Source organism: Galeopterus variegatus, unplaced genomic scaffold (genome assembly GCF_000696425.1).
Source record: "Galeopterus variegatus unplaced genomic scaffold, G_variegatus-3.0.2 Scaffold610, whole genome shotgun sequence".
Taxonomy (NCBI): domain Eukaryota; kingdom Metazoa; phylum Chordata; class Mammalia; order Dermoptera; family Cynocephalidae; genus Galeopterus; species Galeopterus variegatus.
The window spans coordinates 515,522-540,004 of NW_007726721.1; the positions used below are offsets into that span (position 1 = coordinate 515,522).

The 24,483-nt window shown below is 36.2% G+C and overlaps 2 protein-coding genes and 1 pseudogene across 2 annotated transcripts in view; all 3 read left to right on the top strand.

The window, feature by feature from the left end:
* Window positions 1-696, top strand: part of LOC103588738 — a 20,655-nt gene extending 19,959 nt beyond the window's left edge. Inside the window, exon 3 of the mRNA XM_008570538.1 lies at window positions 672-696. The gene's annotated coding sequence lies outside the window, so the exon portion shown is untranslated. The remainder of the gene's footprint in view (window positions 1-671) is intronic.
* LOC103588740 (YY1-associated factor 2-like) overlaps window positions 1-24,483 on the top strand; it is a 49,103-nt gene that overhangs the window by 3,332 nt on the left and 21,288 nt on the right. Inside the window, exon 3 of the mRNA XM_008570539.1 lies at window positions 672-803. Within this exon, the coding sequence (XP_008568761.1) occupies window positions 672-803 (132 nt within the window). The remainder of the gene's footprint in view (window positions 1-671; window positions 804-24,483) is intronic.
* Window positions 6,605-8,572, top strand: LOC103588737 (annotated as a pseudogene).

A 24,483-nucleotide genomic window follows, 5' to 3' on the forward strand; every position in this document is an offset into this window, starting at 1 on the left:
ATGGGGGGTTTTTTACTAAAAATCGGTGAAATTTAACCATTGGGGGTGTTTACCCAATGGGGGGTTTTTTAAAAAAAATTGGGGAATTTTAAAGATGAGGGGTTTTTACAAAAAGGGGGGTTTTTTTTTTTTTTTTTTTTTTTTTTTTGTCTTTTTCCGTGTCCAGCAACGGATGGCAACCCTCAGTGTCGCCCCCGTACCGGACCGGGACCGGCAACGGGATCGCAACCCTCGGTGTTGCCCCCGCGCCTCGCTCAGCCAGTGAGTGGGAACCGGTCTGTATGTGGGATCCGAACCCTCGGCGGGAGCGCCTCCGCGCTTCCCAAGTGGTGCACTAGCACAGTGCGCCACCGGGCCGGCCCAAAAAATGGGGGATTTTGATCAACTAGTTATTCTTGTTTCAGTGAACTGGAATAGTCTGATAGCTGATATTTTTGTAGGTTAAAATATAGCTGCCATTATAGTGGACACTTAAAAATGAAACCATTCAAATCATTTTCTTTGTGTTTCTCATAATGCTAGAAGTTTTTGTTGACATTGTAGTTAGCAAATTGTTTCCACATTTCCTGTGGTGCTTACATATGTAGTTGTCTGGTGAATATGCAACCCTTTCACCTGTAGTTCTACATGTAATAATAATCTCAAATAAAATAATCTTCTTATTCTGATAGAGAAGAAAAGCTGGATCACTTACCAGTAACTGGAGTTCTCCTATTGGGTAATCTCCACAGATCCACATTCTTTGAAGTTATTGTGAATGCCTCGAGGACCAAGGAACTGTTGAAATTTCCAATTTCAGGAAGGTAAGCAAGTGCACTGAAGCATGTCTCTAGCATCTCCCAAATCCCTTCCCCCCAACTTTCTTACATATACGTCTGTACTGCATGCCCCTTCAGTTCCAGTGGATGCCCGTCAGGAAGATTCTCATGCTGGACAGAAGGGCAAGAGAGGTGGATCTGTGAGGGAAAAAGACCCAATAGGATAACTCAAGTTACTGGTAAGTAACCTGGTTTTCATGAACTTGAGATTTTTTTTCTAAAATTTCTTCTCTTTAGAAGGAGTTTATTTAGAGCTAGCTGGTTAGCTCAGTTGGTTAGAGCGTGGTGCTGATAACACAGTGGTCCAGGGTTCACTCCCTGTACTGGCCAGCAAAAAAAAGAAAAAAGAAGGAGTTTGTTTAATTACAAAGGAAGTTGTTTAGGATAGCTTCTTTTTGTATGTTTAATGTGCATTATGGAAATTATTGTATGAATGATAAGTACTGAGCTATTGGTGTATGAATAAAAAGTTTGACATTAATTTTAAAATATATTTGCATAATTGCTGTTTTTAAAAAGTCATGTTTACTGGCTTTTGGTATATAGTGTAATAGTTCAAAGGCAATGTAGGGAAGCTATATGTTGAATTATTTTATACATTTCTTAATGATGTTTTTATTGAAGTAAATATTTGTACTGTAAAATTTATGCACATGCCAAATTTGGTCAAATTCTTCTGGGACAATAGTACTAAACAGCAAGAATAGTTTTATAGTAATGGACTAGCACTTTGTAATGGCATAGTTTTCAATGGTACTTTTTAACTTCATTGAAGGTATATTTGAAAAATAATTTAGGGTATGTTGTAATTATACTTACCACTTCCCTGTTCCTAATGAAAGGGCTTACTGATGTGAAGTGTGGCAGAACTGGTTCAGTTTGAGCTCTCTAATTCTTCAGGTACCAGATAATTTATTGAGTTGGCATGTAAATGTTAGAGTTTCTTGCTGCATTATTACCGGGTTACTGTTTCTAAAAAAGCATTTTTAGCACATAGAGCCTGTAGTGGTACCCTGTTGTAGCTGTTTTATAGAATTTTCACCCATGTTTTGCATATTTAAGGCCTCTCATAATCCAATCCCATTCTGCTTATCCAGGATTAATTTCTTCAGTTTGAAACTTTTGTTTGGTCTTAACTGGATAGTTGTCATATTTATGCTTTGGCTTGTTCTTTTCTGTTTTCTTGAAATGGCCTTCTCTTCATTCTCCTTTTCTGTGTTTTAAAGTTGAAGCAAAAGTCCTACTCCTTGAATCAATCCTTTTATGCTAGCATCTTTGCTACCTCTGTTTCCTCAGTGGAAAAGTGGGATTTCTGTGAGGATGTATTAACTCGTGGAATGCTCTTAGTACAGTGCCTAGCACCACATAATAAATACTCTTGTCAGCTAGTATTTGACTCTAGATTGATCTTAAACATTTCTGTGGGTATAGTTAATCTGTATGACACAGTTTAACCCTTAAATATTAGCTTCAAATTGTATTGCTATTTTATATGTATATATATAAAACTCTTTTTTTTTGTCTTTTTGTCTTTTTCCGTGTCCGGCAACGGATCGCAACCCTCAGTGTTGCCCCCGTACCGGACCGGGGACCGGCAACGGGATTGCAACCCTCGGTGTTGCTCCCACACCTCGCTCAGCCAGTGAGCGGGAACCGGTCTGTATGTGGGATCCGAACCCTCGGGCGGGAGCGCCGCCGCGCTTCCCAAGCGGCGCACTTATCCAGTGCGCCACCGGGCTGGCCCTATATATAAAACTCTTAATCTGGGTTGTATGCTCCTTCAGAGCAGGAATAGGATTTTATAGTTTTTTCTTTTTTTTGGTCTTAGTTCTTAACATCAGTGACTAAGATTAAGTTGTACCCATTGAAAGATTAGTTTTTCATGTAGATTCGTGAATATACTTACCAATTTTTTCATGTATAAAACAGGTTCATTTGCCTTTCAATACTTTTTGTACTATTTTTCTCCTCTGTTAAAAACAACTTTTTTCCTTTAAAAACTGGTACAGTGACATTCTAATTGTTTAGTATAATATTAACTTCTCCTATGGCACGTTAAAAAGAGAATGCATAGTTTTGAGAGCATTAATTAGAATGGCTACACTTTAAGATTGCTATATAGTTTTAGAAAAACTGAAAATTCATTATACTTGATTTTTGAGGTTTGAATATCTTAGATTATTTGTTGATTTTCAGAAATGCTTATTTTTAAGAATACTTGTCTTATGAAACAGTAAATGAAACTAATTTCAAGGTCATTGAAGGAAGGAAATGCTCTTTTAACAGACTGTCAGTTCTAAATAATCACCAGAGAACCAGTTCTGTTCCAGTTATTTGACAAGCCAAGATAAAGAACATTTAGTCAGATGACTTAAGAACTAATTTTGAATCTGCAGCTGCATATCTGTGTAAGATTCTATTCAACCTCGTAGTTTCTTTGGTGTGATAATGATATAATGGTTAGATTGCCAGTGCCCTTATTTTTGAAGAAATATGCTGAAATATTTAAAAGTGGAGTATCATAATGAGTTCAGGAATGGGTTCAGAAGATAAGTGTGTGGGTATTTGAATGTGGTGTATGTATGCATATGCAGAGAGAAACAAAAGGAGAGATAAAAAGCAATTGTAGTAGATGTTAATTTTGAATCTGGGTGAAATGTATATGGGTATTCACTGTGCTTTCAACTTTTCTGTGGCTTTGAAATTTAAAAAAAAAGTCGGGAAGAAAGTATTTTAAAGAGAACTATATTGTGCTTCAGCTTCCCTAATTCTAGTATGGGAATAATGGAACTTGTTTTTCCCATGCCTTGATATAGGTAGGCACAGGGGGATAATATTTGGTAGAACAGCAGCCAAGAGAATTTTTTTTTTTTTGTCTTTTATCTTTTTCCGTGTCCGGCAACGGATCGCAACCCTCAGTGTTGCCCCCGCACTGGACCGGGGACCGGCAACGGGATTGCAACCCTCGGCGCTGCTCCTGCGCCTCGCTCAGCCAGTGAGCGGGAACCGGTCTGTATGTGGGATCCGAATCCTCGGGCGGGAGCGCCGCCGCGCTTCCCAAGCAGCACACTTATCCAGTGCGCCACCGGGCTGGCCCCAGCCAAGAGAATTTTTGAGAAATAGTTTTGTTTTGTTTTTGTCATTAAAGAAGAGTTTTATAATAGAGAACTTTTCAAAGAATATTTTACCTAAAAGTGTCTTAGCTTAAAATATATCTATTCACTTTTATAATTAAGAGCATATTGTATTATACTAAGAACAATTATTTAAGAAACAATAAATATCTATAGATATGTAACGAGTTGAAATCTTCAAAATGAGAGATGTTGCTAGTTAGAAAATAAGTCAATAAATGGGCAAAATAGAAGAGAGAAGTTGTTAATTTGAAAATAGGCTGAGAATTCTTCCAGAACAGCACAGGGAGATAGAGATGAAAAATATTAAGGATACCTTCAAGGTTAGATTAAGAAGCTTCAACATATGTCTGATTGGAGTTTCTGAATAAAGAATGCAGAGAATGGGGCTGGCCCCGTGGCTCACTCGGGAGAGTGCAGTGCTGATAGCTCTGAGGTTGTGGGTTCGGATCCTATATAGGGATGGCCGGTGTGCTCACTGGCTGAGTGTGGTGCAGAACTCACCATGGCGAGAATTGCGATCCCCTTACCGGTAAAAAAAAAAAAGAGTGCAGAGAATGGTGGAGAAGCAGTATTGAAAACAAAATGATTAAGAATTTTCAAGAATTAAAAAAATCCATACTGAAGATAATAAAATAATTAGAATTGAATCACAATGAAAGCATTTTAATCAAAACTCTGAGGGATGCCAGAAAAATGGTACTTAGGGTTAGATTTATAACCTTAAATGCATATATTAGATAGAAAGATTGAAAATAAATGAACCAGCTGTTCAAATGAAAAAAGTAATAAAAGGAATAATAAAACCAAAGAAAGAAGGAAGAAAAAGGAAATAATAAAAATAAAAATAGAATTTGGTGAACTAGAAAATAATCAGTAGTAATAAAAACAATGTCATGATTAATCAAATCAAAGCTGGTTCCTGTTAGTAGATTCTGGAAATACTCATCAAGAAAAACAGATGACACAAGTAGTAAAATTTTGAAGGGGAGGGGGGGCTATAGCTATAAGTACAATAGTGACTTTAAAAATTATAAGAGATCACTATATTTATATAAAATTTTAAAATGAGATGAAAAGATCATTTTTCTAGGGAAAAAATCTTTCCAAATTTGATCGTACAAGAAAAAAATCCAAAGAAACCAAAAACCATTAAAGAAATTGAAGCTGTAGTGAATTTCCCCAAGGTTTTTAAAAATAACTTTATCGAGATACAATTCACATACCATACCATTTACCAAGTTAAGATGTACAATTCAGTGGGTTTTAGTATTTTTACAGAGTTCTGAAATGATTACCAGTCAATTTTAGAACATTTTCATCTCCCCAAACCCTTTAGCCTTAGGCAACTAGTGTCTGCTTTCTGTTTCCATAGATTTGCCTGTTCTGGAATCACACAATATGCAGCCTTCACTTTGCATAATGTTTTTAAAGTCCATCCACGTTGTAGTATGTATCAGTACACTTCACTGTTTTTTTTTTTTTAATGGCAAAATAGTATATCATTGTGTGTGGATATACCATATTTTGTTGATCCATTCATCAGTTCATGGATATTTGGATTGTTTTTCACTTTTTGGTTGTTACGAATAGTCCTGCTGTGAACATTGTATACAAGTTTTTGTGTGGCCATATGTTTTCATTTCTTTCCAGTTATGTACCTAGGAGTGGAATTGCTGGGTCATTTGGTAACTCTATGGTTAACCTTTTGAGAAACTGCCAGACTGTTTTCCAGAGTGGCGAACCATTTTACTTTCCTTCCACCAATGTATGAGGTTTCCAGTTTTTCCATACTGTCACCAACACTTTTCATTATCTGTCTTTTAGATTACTGCCATCCTAATTTTTGTGAAGCGGTATGAGAAGGAATAGGTTTAATGGTGATATTTGTAATCGTAATTTCATATATACTTTCAGGCAACAGATAATCCCAATTTTCTACAAATTGACGAAGAGAACAGAAAAAGAAGGAAAGTACCCTGCCTGTTTTTTTTTTTTCCTTTTTGTCTTTTTTCGTGTCTGGCAACGGATCACAACCCTCAGTGTCACGCCCGTACCGGACTGGGACCGGCAACGGGATCGCAACCCTCGGTGTTGCACCCACACCTCGCTCAGCCAGTGAGCGGGAACCGGTCTGTATGTGGGATCCGAACCCTTGGCAGGAGCGCCACTGGCTCCCAAGCGGCACACTGTAGCAGTGCACCACCGGGCCGGCCCAAGTACCCTGCCTGTTTATCAGGCAGGTTTAGCCTTGAAACTTAGACTGGAAAGAAGATACAAGGGAAAATATCTTACATTCAATCTTATTTATGAACACAGACATAAAAATTTTAGTTAGTATATGAATATAAGGATAGGTCAATATTTGAAAGATGTTATCAGTGTAATTTATAAGGAAATTTAGGAAAAAACATCTAGATAGACTTAGTAGAAGTATCTGATAAAAATCAATGCCTATTAATGTTAAAAAAAAAATCTTCTTAATCTATGAAGTGAACTTTTTTTCTTCCAGTAAAGGCTACGTTGCAAAATCAAATGACAAGCATGCTTAACAGTGAAACCTTAGAAACATTCTAGTTAAAGTCAAGAGTAAGGCAGATACATCTCTATCAATAAGATAAGCAAAAAAGAGAGTTTCTGCCATTTTTGAAAATGGGGAAAGTCCTGAGATTAAGAGTAGTTGCAGCCACAATATCAGCCTTTGCTGTGAAACCCAGGGTGCCCACGTTGGGATCTGAACTAGTGATGCTGGGTTCACCCATGTCATCAAGCCAGGAGTTAATGCCCAGTTCTTACCTGGATTTTTAATGGGGTATTTGCCAGCTCCAGTGATGCCACAACCTTGATCAGTTGGTGGCCCTTCAGTAGGAATAATGGAAATGAGATCACCTTCACTTGCAGGTGGGTGACCACCACAACCATTTATATCAGCTCATAAAGATAAAAGTGGAGTTCTACCAGTTAGAAGTATATATGATGATATTTCCAGGACTTGGGTCAACAACACCTTTAACTTCAAGAAGACAGCCAAACATTTCAGTAATGCAGAGTTCTCTTGTTGGAGTTACGACAACTACTCCTGGGATGGGGCAAAGTATGTTTCGTGCAGCAAATATTGGTCATCCACGAATGATGACATTATCTCCTGCCCAGGAGGATCCTTTTTATACTCAAGGAGATTCTCTGACTTCAGAAGATCACCTTGATGACACTTGGATGACTGTGTTTGGGTTTCCTCAAGCATCTGCTTCCTATATATTATTAAGAAAGATAAGCAAAAAAGAAATAAAATCCAAAAGGATTGGAAAGGAAGATGAGCATCTCCCTAGAAAATTAAGAAGAAATGAACATACTGTTTGCATTAATAAGAGAATTCAACATTTCTGGATGATACAAGGTCACATTCAAATAGGAAACAGGCAATTAGAAAATAAAAATCTTTATAGAAAATTCTATAAGGTACCCAATTTTTTTTTTTTTTTTTTTTTTTTTTTTAGGCTGGTTGGTTCGTATAACTTCGTATAATGTATGCTATACGAAGTTATTACGCTGCCCATTTCTCTCACTTAGCCACTCAGTTCTCACCCCTAGAAGGAAGCAATGTCACCATTTCTTGAGTATCTCTCCAGAGATATCCCTCAGTACACAAATTACATATATCTATATCCCTTTCTTAGAAAAATGACAACATACTATACACATCTTACTTTTTAAAACTTTGAAGCATATGTACAGACACGATCTTGGTATTATAATACCACGCTCTAACCAACTGAGCTAACCAGCCAGCCCCAAGTACCCAAAATTTTATTGAAGGACATAAAATTAGACATGAATAAAAGGCACAATTACTGTATTTGTGGGTGGGAAGTTTATTTGAAATTTATTAGTAATAAATATTACTGAAAAATTACTTCTTTGTGGATTATATGTAGTTTCAGACAAAAGTCCCAATGGGATTCTTTTGTGGATATGACCTTCATGTGTAGAAGTAAAGGTGCAAGAATAACCAAGACAGTTCTGGAGAAGGAAAAGAATGAGGAGGAACTTGCCTTGTTAGATATCAAGACTAATTTTTTTTTGTCTTTTGTCTTTTTTCCGTGTCTGGCAACGGATCGCAACCCTCAGTGTTGCCCCCGTACCGGACCGGGGACCGGCAACGGGATCGCAACCCTCGGTGCCGCTCCCGCGCCTCGCTCAGCCAGTGAGCGGGAACCAGTCTGTATGTGGGATCCGAACCCTCGGGCGGGAGCGCCGCCGCGCCTCCCAAGCGGCGCACTATCCAGTGCGCCACCGGGCCGGCCCTCAAGACTAATTTTAAAGTTAATTTATTTAGAATGGAATATGACATAGCAGTGAAAAAGGATAAAGTACTGCTATACACAACATGGGATGAATCTCCAAGACTTAATGTTGAGTGAAAGAAGTGAGACACAAAAGATTATATATTGTATGATTTATTTATAGGAAGCTCAGAAACAGGTAGAACTAATCTATGGTGATAGAGGTCGGAATAGTGGCTATCTTGGAAGCATGGTGCTGATTGGCAAGGGTCATGAGGGAGCCTTCTGGAGCATGAGACATATTAATGTCTTTGGGTTGGATCGCACAGGGGTATAAATATTTAAAAATCAAGCTGTACACTTAATATTTTTATACTTTACAATATGTAAGTTATACCTCAATAAAAAAAAAGTAAAAAAAAATTATGGTATTTAAAGTACTATAGTATTAGTACAGTAAAAGATTAATATAACAGAATAGAGAGTTCAGAAATGGAGGGCTGAGCCTGTGGCGCACTTGGGAGGGTGTGGCGCTGGGAGCGCGGCAGCGCTCCCACCACAGGTTCGGATCCTATATAGGGATGACCAGTGCGCTCACAGCGCTCACTGGCTGAGCGCGGTGTGGCTGGTCTCAAAAAGGACCAAAAAAAGAGAAATGGATCCATACATATCTGGAAAGTTGGTAAATACTAGAGATGGCATTTCCTGTCAGTAGTGAAAGAAAAAGTAAGACTGTTGAATTGGTTTTTGATATAGGGGGAAAACTAGACCACCACTTCAAACCATATGCAGAAGTAAATTCCAGTTGAATTAAACAATTAACTGAAAACCTATTTTTAAAAAAGAGGAGAATATGGAATGTGCAACTTCAGGTTATTGATGGCCTTGTTTTAACAAGTCAAGAAAAGAAGAATGAGCCATCAAGGATAAGTGATTTTACTGCCTCAGAAAGAAAAACTTAGGTTTAATAAAAGACATCATAAACCAAACTAAGAGATAAGTAGTATGAGTGGGAGGAGGCATGTGCATTGTCTTTAATATATGGTAGATTTGTGTCCATACCATATAAAGATCAAAAGAATAAGACTGATGGTACAAATAAAATGAGCAATGGATATAAAGGCAGTTTACAGCAGAGGAAACTGAAAATTGAAATGGCTAATGAACTGAAAAGATACTTAGTCTCATTTGTAGGGAAATGCAGTTTAAAACTTATGAGCTATAAATTTTCACCCATAGATCACAAAGCTCAGGATGGGGTAAGTCTTACTCGTGTAGTTGAAAATGTGCATACTCTGGTATCCAGCAGTTAATTACTAGTCAAGGTATTAATCTAGAGAAACTTGAACATTTGCCAAAGGAGATTTGTACATGGATATTCATTTGGAAAAAAAATCTGAATGTGTGTCAGTAGAAGGGTGTGGATAAATAAAGTATAGGATAGTTATATAATGGAGAATTATGTAGATCTATGTTTAGAGTATTATTATTAATGATTATTTTAAGAAACAAATTGTCTTTTCTAGGTATTGTTCTAAGTACTTTATGAACGTTAATTATTTTAATCATCTTGAGAACTCAGAAATAGGTACTATTGTTATCTCCATTTTAAGGAGATATTCCCCATAAGGGAATACTGAAACACAAAGGTGTAAAAAACCTACCCACTCTCATAGCTAGTAAATAGCAGAGCTGAGATTCAAAGCTAAGATTTGAATCTCAGTTGCCTGGCTGCAGAGTCCACTGACTCCAGCATATCACTGCCATGCTGTCTTTTGATGGGTTAAATATGGAGAGACCTCATAAATGCAAGGAAAGTTACTTGCAGAATGATATGTACAGTGTGATCTCATTTACACCAAACTCATGGTAGTGGTTGTCTCTGGATGGTGTTGGGAGGTGAGGGAGATCTGGTGATGGTGGTGAAAGGAAACTAGCTTTATGGAATTCCATGTTTTTCCTTAAAGAATATGTATTTTACTTTGTAGCTTTTAAAATACCTGTATGGAATATAGGTGTATGCCTAATTTTGCAAAAAGGAACAGTGGAAAGGTTGGCCTTTATTGTTTTAATCTTCATTTATTCTTTATTGGTTTATATAGTAGAAAAAGAAAGTAGCGGTCTGGGCAAAATAGCTACAGGTTAGCCTAGTTCTGAGATAGCAGAAAAACACTAGGTGTTGGGGATAGAGAGACGAATAGGTTTCAGCCTCTCTCCATAAGGAGTTTGCAGTTTGACAAAGAGATAAGGAAAATAATTTTAATTCAATTGTTATGTGCAGATCTCTTTTCTCACTCCCCCCCTCCCTTTTTAATCCCTACCCCTTTCCCTCCAAATACAAATAGGAGAATGGGGAGATGTCTTGATTTGGGACATGGGAAACAGGTAATCAAATATTGATGGCGATTTCACTCCTTATTCTTTTACAAAACTACTAGAGGGTAAACTCTAATGGTCAGAGATTGTAGCTTGTTCACCATTTAATCTCCAGAATTTAGTAGAATGCCTTGTGCTTAGTAGACTCTGAGATGAGATGATTGAATGAATAACTGATGGACTTTCATACTTCACTCTCAAATTAACTAACACCTCAACCCAAAGTTCTCCTTAATCTATTTGGGATATTTTCCACTGGTTCTCTTTCTTCCGTTGGTTGCCAAAGACTAAGGTAATCCGACTGAGAATGCTATATGAAGCCTTGAATTGTTTTGTGTCAGAACTCTGACTTGAGTAGTATTTTAATCTGTTGAAAATTTTGGATCTCAAAATTCCGTTTTATTTTTATTCTGTATCTGATACCTTTTTAAAATTAGTAATCTTCTCATATTGGGAGAGTACAGTTGGTTTTCTCAGTCAGTGTTACTGTATTCTCTTTGAGTCAGTGCTGTATTGCAAAATGGTTTATGTTCCGTATTTATTTATGAAATGTTAATTTTCTAAAGCTTCACTGTCTTCAAGTTTCCAGAGGTACCATGGGCTGTTTCCAGATGGAACTAGTGTTTATAATATGAGAATTCCAGTGCATTTAAAAATCTGTCATGGTATCTCATAAAAAGTAATGCTGTTATTTCATTTCACCCTGGTGAGAGAGAGGTGTTTTCTTTGGTGGCAAATTGGAGTCAGTGTAGTGCTCGCTTCGGCAGCACATATACAAATTGGAGTCAGTGTATGTGAGATCCTCCCCAAAAGGCAAATTTAAATATCTGAAAATTGCTGAGAAGGGACAAACTTGAATAAATCATAGTCAACAATGTTTATTTCACTTTTTAAGTTTAACACTTGGATTGTAATTGAGAAAATCTTAAAGCATATTATTATGCTGGATGGATTTAGTTAAATTATTGGTCAAATCCTGTTCCATACGTACATAGTACTTCTTTCTTACTATGTAACCCTTTTGCCAGAGATAACATGAAGAGAGCCTGGGTACCATTTGGTGGAACAATCCTGCTGGCTCAAGCCTCTGCCTAGAAATTTGGGTCATTCTCTTTTTTGTACAGTCTGGTAAGCTGTCACTGTTTTTCACCTTAAATTCATCTTATTCAAGATGTACCAAATGGGCCGGCCCGGTGGCGCACTCGCTAGAGTGTGGCACTTGGGAGTGTGGCGGCGCTCCCGCTGAGGGTTTGGATCCCATATAGAGACCAGTCCGCTCACTGGTTGAGCGCGGTGTGGGCGCGACACTGAGGGTTGCGATCCCGTTGCTGGTCGCAGTATGGGCACGACACTGAGGGTTGCGATCCTGTTACCGGTCACGAAAAAAGACAAAAAGGAAAAAAAAAAGAAAAAAGATGTACCAAAGAAGAACTTAATACCAAGGGAACAAAAAATATTATATGACTATTTACATGAAATGTAAATATTCATATTTACATATGAAAATTTATGAATTTAAGGCTTCACATTAAACGTGACTAATTTAGAATAGCACTGTCCAAGAAAAATACAAGCCACAAAAGGGAGCCATATATTGTAATTTAAAAATTTCTTGTGGCCAAATTAAAAAAGTAAAATGTAACAGATGAAATTACTTTTAATACTATATTTTATTTAGCCCAACAGATCTATAATCTTTTTTTTTTCATACTAAGTCTTCAAAATCTGGGTGTGTTTTATTTACACTTACAGCACATCTTAATTTGGACTAGCCACATTAGGGTTCCTGGCTTGGAGCTGAAGTGAATCAAAGAATATTCTTATTGTTCTATCCACTGTGATCACTCATCCTATTTAATATCTTTGCCCCTAGCCAGATGAAAGCTGGTAGTTGCTAATTGTGGTCATTGGTGTGTTGGCCAAATTTCTGAGTCAGAGGCAGTTACATAGCCAAAGAAAGAACAGCAGGCAGCATAGAATGAATACTAGGCAGTATGTGGTAGTAGCTGTGAACAAAACTAAAAACTGGTAAAAGAGCAGGCTGGAGTTAAAGCAAAGGAGCACTGGATTCGTTTTGTTACTATTTCTTTTTTTTTTTTTTTTTTTTTTTTTTCCTTTTTGAGACCGGCTGCACCGAGCGCTGTGAGTGCACCAGTCATCCCTATATAGGATCTGAACCCGCAGCGGGAGCGCTGCTGCGCTCCCAGCGCCGCACTCTCCCGAGTGCACCACGGGCTCGGCCCTCTTTTTCTTACTTATATTTTCTGTTCTCCAGTTTGTCCTATCTACTACCATGACACTAATTTTTTTTTTTTTTCATGTCCGGCAATTGACTGCAACCCTCAGTGTCGCGCCCGTACCGGACCGGGACCGGCAACGGGATCGCAACCCTCGGCGCTGTGCCCGCCCCTCGCTCAGCCAGTGAGCGGGAACCCGTCTGTATGTGGGATCCGAACCCTCGGTGGGAGCGCCACCACGCTTCCCAAGCGGCGCACTGTAGCAGTGCGCCACCGGGCCAGCCCTAATTTTTTAAAAATTCCAGTTTTAACGTGAAACCAGCTTAAGTGTCAGGTACCTTCTCAGAAGTGAACAAGACAGACACTGCCTTTTCAAGTGGTGTCATCCCTCTTTAAATCTTCGGTAACTCTGCATCCCTGTTTAAATCTCCACTGCCTTCAGGTCCAAGTCAGAGTCCTCAGCTTTGTCATTGAGGTTCTATAGTAGAGACCTTATACTGGTGGCTGGTTGCACTAGTTTGTCTCAGTCTTGTTTTGTTTGGTCCCCTCCATGTTGACCTGCACCATGTTTCAAAGAAATGTGATTGATCATTGTTAGAAAATCAAGAGATTTCTCTTGAAATTTTGTATTTCCTTCTTTTTAAAAATTGGAAGATCTAGCAACACTGAGCCACATTCATTTATTGGAACAATTTAGCCCCATTTAGTTAGGGCTTTTGCGTTTCTGCAGTTCTCATCATTCCCTGTTGTCTCCTGGATTTTTCTTACACCTGGTCTTCTTTACTCATTTTTATTACTTATCCAGTCTCTATAGATAATTGAGCTTGCAGATCTTGTTCTGGATAATCTGGCCCCTCACTACTCTAAACTTTATTTCTTTTCTTTGTTATGAAACTTTAGTACAGCCAAGGGGACATCCTCAGGATAAAGTTCATACTCTTTAACATGGCTTACAAATCCTTCCATGGTCTGGTTCCTGTTTATTTCTTCAGCCTTAGCTCTTGCCATTCACCCCTGTAAAGTTACATCCCAACCCCAATATTCACCACCCACCTACTGGTGTTGTGCCCAGTTGTTTCTGGTCTTTGCACACACACTAACCTCTGGATGCTATTTTGCTTTTCCTCCCATTCTCTGTACCCGCCCCCCCCAACCTCCCCACTTACCTCTTCTCTCCCAAACCCCCAGTTTAGTTAATTCCTATTCATTTCATGTCTCAGCTTAGATGTCACATCCTTCAGGAAGTCTTCCCTGCTCCCACAGGATCTGCTTATATTCCCATCCTGTGCATTTCCATAGCTGCCTGAATTTAACCTAGTCTTAACACATCATGACTGCTTTTGATAGTCTGCTCACTACACTGTTCTGTAGACTTTTTAAGGGCAGAGACTGTGTTGTCTTTACCTTTGATTCACAAAGCCTGTCACAAAATAGGTGTATAGTAAATATTTTTTGAATGGATGACTCATTTCTCTAAGCTCTTTAATAATTCCTAATTCTGAGTTTTTGTGTATGTAGTTTCTATTGTATGGTGTATTCACTATTCTAACTGTTGTTCATTCTCTAAGTTTCAACTTGGGGACTATTCCTCATGGGCTTTTTTTTTTTTTTTGATCTGTTTCAGTGTCTTTTACCATTCACTTCTTTAAATTCTGGTAATACTTTTTAGAAATCTCTCATTTTAGCATTTGGCATCATTTCATGTATGTAAATTTAAATTGAAATTATATTTAATGCCACAGTTTCATTCATAAGGTATTAAAGTTTACCAGTTACCTGTGCCTTACTTAATAGTATATTGCTAGCTAAAATAATTTATCCTTGATTATATTAATTCATGAGTCAATCCTCTATTACTTTCTTGGATATTCTTCCTCATTTGTTGAGAACTCTGACATTTAGCCAGAAATTTTTTTATCTCTACCTGAATTTCTTCATCCATTTTGGACTTCTCCCATAAAAGCACTTAGTGCATGTATTTTAATTGCTTGCATATTTTTCTGTTTCTCACACTATACTATAATCTAAGGGTTGAAACCATGACTTTCAGGTTAAAATTACCTGTTGGTACCATAATTTAACTAGAGTTTTAAAAATCTTGATATTTGCCTGTGCATATTTAATTTGTGACTGTAAAACAGTGAGTGTTTTCAGTAAGAGAGGCATGAACATCTCTCATTTCTTTATGTGTGAACTATTAGTCAGTTATTTAGGCAATTCCACTTGAATGTCTTCTAGGCATCTCAAACTTACCATGTGCAAAATTGGACTTATATTTCTCTCCCCCAAATCCTCCTCCTCTCTTGATGACTCTCTTACCCTCTCCTCTCTTTCATTCATCTGCAAATCCTATATGTTGTACCTTTAAAACATATTTAGAATTCCACCACTTACTTCATCCACACTCTACTGTTACCATCCTAATATAAGCCCCCATCATTTCCTGCATGTGTGTTGTAGGAAGTTCCTAAGTGGTTTCTCTGATTATACTATGCACCCCTACCATCTGGTCTCCAAATAGCAGCCAGGTAATTTTTATTTTAACGTTAATCAGATCAGGTTATTCTCCTGCTCAGATCCTTCCTATCCTACTTAATTTCCCATCCTACCTAGAATAAAATTCCAAGATCTTTCCATTGTCTAATAGGCCTTACATAATCTGGTCCTTGGTTGCCTCTTCAGATTTTTTACGATTTTTCTCTCTCACTCATTGTAGTTAAGACATTTTGGTAATCTTAGTGTTCCTTGAATATGCCAGCCTCCTGCCTCAGGGCCTTTGCACTTGGTCTCGCCTTTCCTGGAGTGTTTCACATTCAGATACCTGCATTGCTTACTTCTTCACTTCATTCAGGATTATGATGAAGTGTAACCTCATTAGAGAGGCTTCCTTGATTTCCTAATAGAAAAATAGCATTTCTGTGTAATACTTTATTCACATATCCGGCTTTATTTTTCTTCTGCTACTACCAAATATTTGATGTGTGTGTGTGTGTGTGTGTGTGTGTGTATGTATATGTTTGTGTATGTCAGTATAGAATATATACTCTAAGAGGGGATATTTCTGTATACCTGTAGCATAGGGCCTGGAACATAGACAGTATTTAATAAATGTTTGTTGAGTGAACGAATGACTATATATCAACAAAAATGTTTCATGTTACTGATTTAGAATATTATTGTAGAACATAATCAGATATACAAGGGTACTTAAAAAAGTTCGTGAAAAATAGAATTAAGAGATAATATGACTCCGTGAATTTTTGAAGACCCCTCATGTAAGGAAGGCTTAATGTTATTTTATTTCACAACTTGTAAGCTTTGTGAGGCTAGGGATTTTTTTCTTCTTTGCTGCATTCCCATGCCCAGATTGTTACCTGGCAGTAATATAAGCTTAATAAATATTTTCTGAATTAATAAATTTATGTAAAGGAATAAGAATGTCTTCATTATAAAAACAACCAAATTGTACTGTGTGTAAAAGTAACTTTACATAGAACTAGAAGTAAACATTATAACTGCAAAATTGGGTGGAGGAAGAGGAAGACTTGATAGTGCTATCTTGATTAAAATCTTTGGATTCATTCACTTTTGTTCATCCCCACCATTTGCAAGCTACTCCAAGCCAACATCATCTCTTTCCTGGGCTATGCTAATAGTGTACTACTTGGTCTCCCCAATTCCATATGTGCTATGCTTCAGTTTATTCTGTTAACAACATTTTAAAAATGTAAACATAGTCATGCATTGCATGGTGTTTTGGTCAAGGACGGACTGCGTAAGATTATAATGGAGATGAAAAATTCCTATCGCCTAATGAAGTTGCAGTTACTCATGTGTTTGTGGTGATGCTGGCTAGGAGCAATAGGTGATACTATATAGGCTAGGTTTGTAGCAGTATACCATATAGGTGTGTGTAAGTACACGGTATGACATTCGCACAATGACAAAATCACCTAACGACACGTTTCTCAGAATGTATCCCTGCCGTTAAGCAATGCATGATTGTATAATGGAAGTCACTTCCTTCCTTGAAAGTATTTTAGAATACCTTTTGTACTAGAATAAAATCCAGATTCTTAAACATAGCCCATAAAATCCTACGTGACCTGGCCTGCCTACCTCTCAAGTTTTATCTCATGCAGTTATTTTCCCACATTCAATATTTGCCAGCCTTACTGACTTTCTTCCAGTTTCTGTAACACAGCAAGTTCTTTGCCTCCTTTGTTCAAACAGTACTTACTTTCTGCCTGTCCTAGTCTTCCTTCCACTCTTTCTTTTGGGCATTTTCTTTGTATTATTTAAGTCTCAGCATCTTTTGAGAAATTTTCCTTGACTCTTATTCATCCCTACTCCTCTTAGAATCTCTCATGGTGGTGGAGTGGGGAAAAATGAAAACCACAGTTTGTAATTATAAATATGTAGCTAACTTTTTTGTTTACCATTGTGTTCCTAACACTAAGCATGATGCTTGGCACATAGTAGGTGCTCAGTAAACATTTGCTTAATATGTGAAATAATGGTGTATTAAAAGAAGGAAAACCAAAGGAATGAGCATGGAAAGAAAATCTGAGAAAACATAAAAAGACTAAATATGCTAGTTAAAACAAAAAATCCGCATGGTTTAAATTCACCTATTAAGCAGGATTCAGATTAGATGAAATACAAAACCCAGCTATACACTTGATGTTCAGAAACACTAGAACAAAATACTAAGGGAGTTGGAAGTACATGGATAGTCAAAACAAGATACTAGGCAAATATAAACAAAAAAGTAATCAGTGGATTGATGTTACTGTTAGAAGAAGTTTAATTAAAAGCAGTAAATACCAGGTGAGGAAAAAAGAGAGGCCCTTTGGAATAATCAAGGATATAGTTTCTTTTTAAAAAAAAATTTCTTTTTTATTTTTTTATTTTTAAAGATGACCGGTAAGGGGATCTTAACCCTTGACTTGGTGTTGTCAGCACCACACTCTCCCAAGTGAGCTATGGGCTGGCCCTAAGGATATAGTTTCTAATATAAAGAGAACTACAAATCTTTATTTTTTAAAGATGAAGCACTGAAGTATCGAAGAGTGAAGCTATTCAAATTCTGGGAGAAAGAGACAGTAATGGGGTTATTTTAAACATGAATACTAATGGTACTCTTTAAAACATCTTTCAGCCCTTACCACACCTAAGAGATAAAAAATAAGATATGGAGAATCTGAATGATATACATAATTAATAAGGCTGATAGAAGAAATATATTTTGTTATTGTAAACAGAAAACACTTTTTCAACTTCCCATAGAACGTTTTAAAAAATAGGGTACACATTGTATTAGAAAGAAAACCGAAAAAATTTTTAAACAGTAGAAATTATCATCAAGTACATAGTCTACAGTGAAATTTTAAGTTAATAACAAAAATAAGAGCCAGAAACTGTACCACAAAGTCTTTCCAAACCTCATGACAAAACCTCAATCACTCAAATTTAAAAATGTAAAAATACTCTCTTAAAAATGTCTTAGGTCAGAGATCTAAAGATACTGCAAACTGGTGATTGTAATCTGTCTAGAAAGTAATTATAATAAAACTGAAATACATGAATAACATGGGACACAAGTAAAATTATTTCTAAGAATTTCACTACTAAAAAATGAAAATTAACAAATTAAATATTCAGCTAAAGAATTTAATAAAGGAACTATAAAATAAACCTAAGGAAAGCTGGAAAAAGTAATAAAGATAGCAAGTAATGAATTAGAAAACAGAAAAGGTAGTTAAGATAAATAAAACTCAGAGCTTGTTCTTTGATTGAAAGAAAAATAAGTAAGACTAACAATTTCTTTTTAACAGAGAGAAAATATAAAAAGCAAGATTAGGATTATGAAAAAGAAAGTAAGCATGGGTACAAATGATATTAACAATTCTAAGAGAATGGTTAGCAGAACTAGTAAGTCAGGGAATAAAGGAAAAATTTTTTAGGAAAATATGAATTACTAAAACTGATCCAGAAGAAGACTGAAAACCTAAACCTACCAGGCCCAGATGGTTTTTACAAGTAACTTCTTTCAAATCTTCCTGGAACGGTTAATTTCACTGATGCTTATACTGAGTGAGTGCAAAGAGAAAGAGTTGAGGCTTCCTATTATTTTTATAAAACAGTAACAGAACCCACCAGTTAAAGCTGCTGTGAAGACTAAACAAGTTAATACAAATACAATACTTAGAACTGTTTCTGATGTATAGAAAGCACTCAATATTAGTGTCACAAAAATAGAGCAGTAGAGCAGGTATAATACTGATAACATTTGTTAGAGATAACATAATAAAATAAAACTGTAGATCACTATTATCTAAGGATATTGATGCAGAAATCCAACAGTACATGCAAAATATAATATACCATGACTAAATAGAATTTACTCTAGGACAGCAAAGATGTATTGGAATGTTTTTAATATAATAAAGGAGGAAAAGCTATTTGATCATTTTAATAGATCTTGACATGCAGTTAATAAAATTGAACATTTATTCCTGACGAAAGTCTTTAGTAGATCCTTAATATAATTAAAATATACACCTCAAAATCATAGTCAAGAAAGTACTTCATGGAGATGTATTAGAAACTAAGTGAAATTAATATTAAGAACAAGGCAAGGAAATTCTCTTACCACTATTATTTAACTGTTCTAAATGTTCTAAAAGTTAAAGAAATTAGAGAAGCATGATACAGAAGTAATCCCTGAACCCTTAGTATAACATCCAGTGCTTTGTTCTGGTTATTTTAACTGTGTGTTCAACAACGATCTGCCTTGTTGAATTTTTAGCCATTTTCCAGTAACTTCCATCCAATGTAGTCTTACAGTGTTTTCTATTAGCTTTTTTTTAAAAAGTAGTTTCCACACTTAAAAAAACTTACAGAATTTTGTTTGTCCCCAATCAGTAAAACAAAAGCAGAGCTGCTCCAGTGACTGTAGAGGAGTTAGGAAACTCCATAGTCACCTCTTCTTCACCATCCACCCCTCCCCTACTAGGTCCTGAGAGTGCTGCATGCCATTTTAAAAATTACAGCTCTGTTCTGTTTTATGCAGTTTTCTGTGTCATGGTCTTTAACAGTACTATGAAATAATTGTTTTATAAAATACTGTCACCAATTTGAGAAGATTTTACTCTTGGCAACTTGTAATGCGTCTTAATGATAGATATTAAATTAGAAGCACCTTGATGTTTGGAGTTGTGAAAGAAATGACTAAGGTTGCCAAAAGCAGATATACTGAGAAAAGTAGTATGGTAAATGACAGTAAGACAGGAGACAAAAGAGTCACCAGCTAGGAGGATACAGCATTCTGGAACTACCATTTCAGATACGGGCATATGGCTCAAAACTAAAGACTCCAGAGAATCACGTTGTATGTGGTTTCAAATGGTGGTTCTGAGTCATCAATACACCACATTATGGTGACATATGGAAAGTATAGGCTGTAGACCCTGGCAGACACAGAGTTCAATGAGACTTGGGATGTGATCATGGCAAGTTTTTCAAACATTTTGGACCTTGGTTTCCTCATCATGTAAAAAGGAATTTGAAATTGAATGAGTTAATGAACATAAAGAGCTTAGTATGATTCTTTGCACACGTAAGGTGCCTTTATACTAAGGCAATGGAGCATATAACACATTATAGAAAAAAAAAAGATTGTTTTAAAAAATTTATACTTTAGTCAGATGGAAAATTAATTTTATCTAAATACTCCATTCTCCGTTACTCATGATTAAAGTCTTGCTACATTACTAGTATACAGTAAAGTGCACAGGTCTTAATGTGTTCTGTTGGATTACATTTAATTTTGAATATTAATGTGATAGTCTTTCATTTGCACCGAACTACTTATTAGTGAGTTGATATAGTTGATAACTGTGGTAACTTGGTTAATTTTATATTAACAAAGCTCTTTTATAGGGAGTTAACATAATTTTAAAAAGACTGAGTTGCATTTGTAGTCAGCGTTGGTCTATGTTATGTTAACTCAGTTGCAGTGTTCTTTAGTAAATTGTGTTTATTTGTGGTCTTTAACAAAAATCTCTACATATAGCTTCCATTTATTAGTACATAATAAATGTTAACAGGAGTCTTATGTAAGATTATGAAGTTTGTCTACTCAAGTTTCTTTTTCATTTCTCTCATTTAGGGAGGCTAATATATGAGGGTACTTCAAAAAGTTAATGGAAGATTCATATTATCTTTAGTTTTGTTTTTCAGCAAACTTTTTGAAGTGCCCTCATACTTCTCTTCTTCCTTATACTTCCTGTCTGTTGAAAAGCAAAGAGCTGAGATAGTCATTCATGCCTGCTGGTTGGTTGACTCTTATGACTCTTATGTGTTTATAAATTTGTCAGTTCAACTATGCATTTATGTTTCAGCTCTGTGCGCTAAAGTCATTTTTGGCTAGCATGAAGTAGATAGGGAACTATGGGATGGAGAGGCAGGGAACTCAGTAAAATCACAACTATTTTTTCTCATCAGCTGATCTGGAAGGTAAACTTGACTTAAATCCCTTAGGATCAATTAGGGGATAGGGGATCCTGATATAGTTCTTAACTGTCTTTGAAAAGAGAAGCTGGAGTTCACTTGTGTTTGGCAGAGAAATGCTGAGCATAGAGGGGCGTTAGTCCTTCCTAGATTAGGACTCTGTTGATCATCGGAAATCCCATCCTTATTCTTTTCTTCTCCTCTTTGACTTTAGGTAAACCTCTTTTTTGATGTATGTTTCTTTATATTTGATGTTATTGTTAAACCCTAACTCCCACATTTCATTTATTTTGGAATGTATCATTATGACCTATTCATTCCAAATTAATTCACTTATATACACTTCTACACAACCCAAATTAATCACTCATCAGCTTGTGATATAATTTAAGTAATTATAGCTGAATCTATCATAGCAAACATATAAATGCTTTCATTCAGAATACTGTTTTTATTCTAAGAAATATGGTATTCTGTTGTAAACCTTATACATAACCATTGATCCAGATTTTGGAAATCTTTAAGAAGGCTGAATTAAATTTTCTGTCAGCAGAAAGATTACCATTTGTTGATTTCTTATGCCTCTAATATAACTGTTAAATATTAAGAATATATAGTATAATCAAAAGAAAACAGACTAGCAATGATTGGTATTAGGCTTAGTATTTTTTCATATTCAGGATTATTGGGCAAAGCTATCTTAGAACATTCATTAAGTTAGAATAAAATCTCTGTGATTATAGGCATCTTGAGTTTAGTAGAAAAAAATCTAAAGAAAATGATAACAAGTAAATTGTTATGGCATTGTATAACATATTAAAAACAGGAAATTCTGATCAAGATTTGTGTTTAGTTCTTTCAAAATTAAACATAGCTGCATTATTTAGAAAGTATATACTGTAGTGATATGTACATTACTGAACCTGTTGTTTGTTTTGAGCTGATTATTTTTATATGAATTATTAACAAAATGTGCTTATATTAGGGTAATTTTTCTTTGATACTCAGCATCAGTTTACTTTCCCTGTCTATAGCATATACCACCAATTGATACCTATGAGACTCCATCTAATATTAATATTAATCTAAGAAACATAATCATAAATATAAGATTCCTTAGGATTTTATATTCGCTGCAAAACTGTTATTTACTATATAAAATTCTTATATAATTTATATAACATTGTATTTAAACATTGGATTATATATAGATAATATGTATATGTTTCTGCTGTTGTGGATTGTCATACACTCAGGCACCTAATGGTTCTCCTTGCTTCCAGTCTGTTCCTGATGCCCTTCGTTGTTAGTGGTGAGGATTTGAAAACAGATTCAGTTTTTTAAACGTTTATTATAGAACGTTTCAAATATAGGCAACAGTAGAGAGAATATCATAAAAGTTCCCATATAGATTGAATTTGTGATAAATAACTCCCTGTTATTAAAGAATCAAATCAAGTCTCTAGACCAGTTAATATATCAATCAGAACTCTCCATAGCCCGGTTCCAACTTTCCTTTCCAGCCTTTTCTCTTATTACAATCTCAATATTCTGTTGAATTTGATTACTTACTACTTTATGGGTTTTCTGAAAATGCTTTGGAAATTCCATGCATCTTGACATCGTGAATTTGCTCATAGTGCTCCCTCTACCTTAATTGTCCTGCTTTTCAACTTCATCTGTTGAAATTCTACACATTATTCAAGGCCCAGTTTAAGAATCAGCTCTTCAGGAAGGCTTCCTTGACACATTTTTTTTTTCCTCTCTGACTCTCCCAGTTGTGGACGTTTTCTTTTGGCACTTCCTACCTCTCATTTATTCAGAAAATATTTGAGTGTACTGTGTTCTCAGCCATTACTGGGTACCTCATATCTGTTTCTCCTACTAAATTGAGGCTCCAAGATGTTAGAAACCTTTCTATCTTCATCTTTTAGTCCTCTCTTTTATTTAACACAGTGCCTCTCATATAGTAGAAGCTTTGAAGTGAATAGTGAGCTCAACAGTCAGCTTTCAGTTGTTTTCAAATAGATTATTACATAATAAAATTCTACATGTGAATACTTAGAAAGTTTTTTTAATTAAAAAATATATTTGTTTTTAATTTTAAAAGTAAAATATATTGTTAAAAGTTTAGATAATATAAATAAGGACAAAGAAGAAAATTAAATGATCTTAGAAACCTAGAATAATGATAGCCTAAAATACTTTTGAACACTTTACATTGATTCACTTTGATTAGCTCTATTCCCATTTCTTTCCCTCTTTCTTTCTTCAGTAGTCCCCATTTCCAAACCAGAAACCACTGTCTTTTCACATGGATTTTTGGTAAACGGACTTATTATCTATTTCTGTGTAACAAATTACCCTGAAACATTTGTTTTCTCACAGTTTCTGTGAGTCAGGAATTTGGGAGCAGCTTAGCTGGGTGGGTAGTTCTGGCTCTGCATTTCTCCTGAGGTTGCAGTTAAGATGTTGACCGAGTCTGCAGTCATCTGAAAGCTTGACTCAGCTGGAGCACCTGCTTCTAAGATGGCTCACTCACACTGTTCATTGGCAGGAGGCCTCAGTTCTTTGCCATGTGTACTTCTCCACAGGGCTGCTTGAGGGACCTCATGACATAGCAGTTGGCTTCCCCCAGAGTGATCAAGATGGAAGTCACACTGTTTTTTATGACCTAGCTTCAAGTCCCACTTTGTCATTTCTGTAGTATCTGTCTGTATACAAGTTAGCACTACTCAATGTGGAGGACTACACAAGGCCATGAATGCTGAGAGATATGAGGCTCATTGGGGACCATCTTGGAATCTAGCTGCCGCTCAGGTAATATGGTGAGAAATAGGGGCAGCAGTTTGGGGACCATCTTGGAATCTAGCTGCCGCTCAGGTAATAAGGTGAGAAACAGAGGCAGCAGTTGTCTAACACTACTATTCTGGAGTAGGGAAACAGAGGTGAGATGGAGAAGCCAATTATCATTTAGTTTTTACCAAATTGGAACTTTACAGTGTAACACTGCCATTGTGTTTGGAAATGACAAAGTAAGAAAGAGTTTCTAAATTCTTATAAAGATGCAGTCCTAAATCTATAGTAACACCTTCACATGCTAGCCTTCAGATTTTTCATA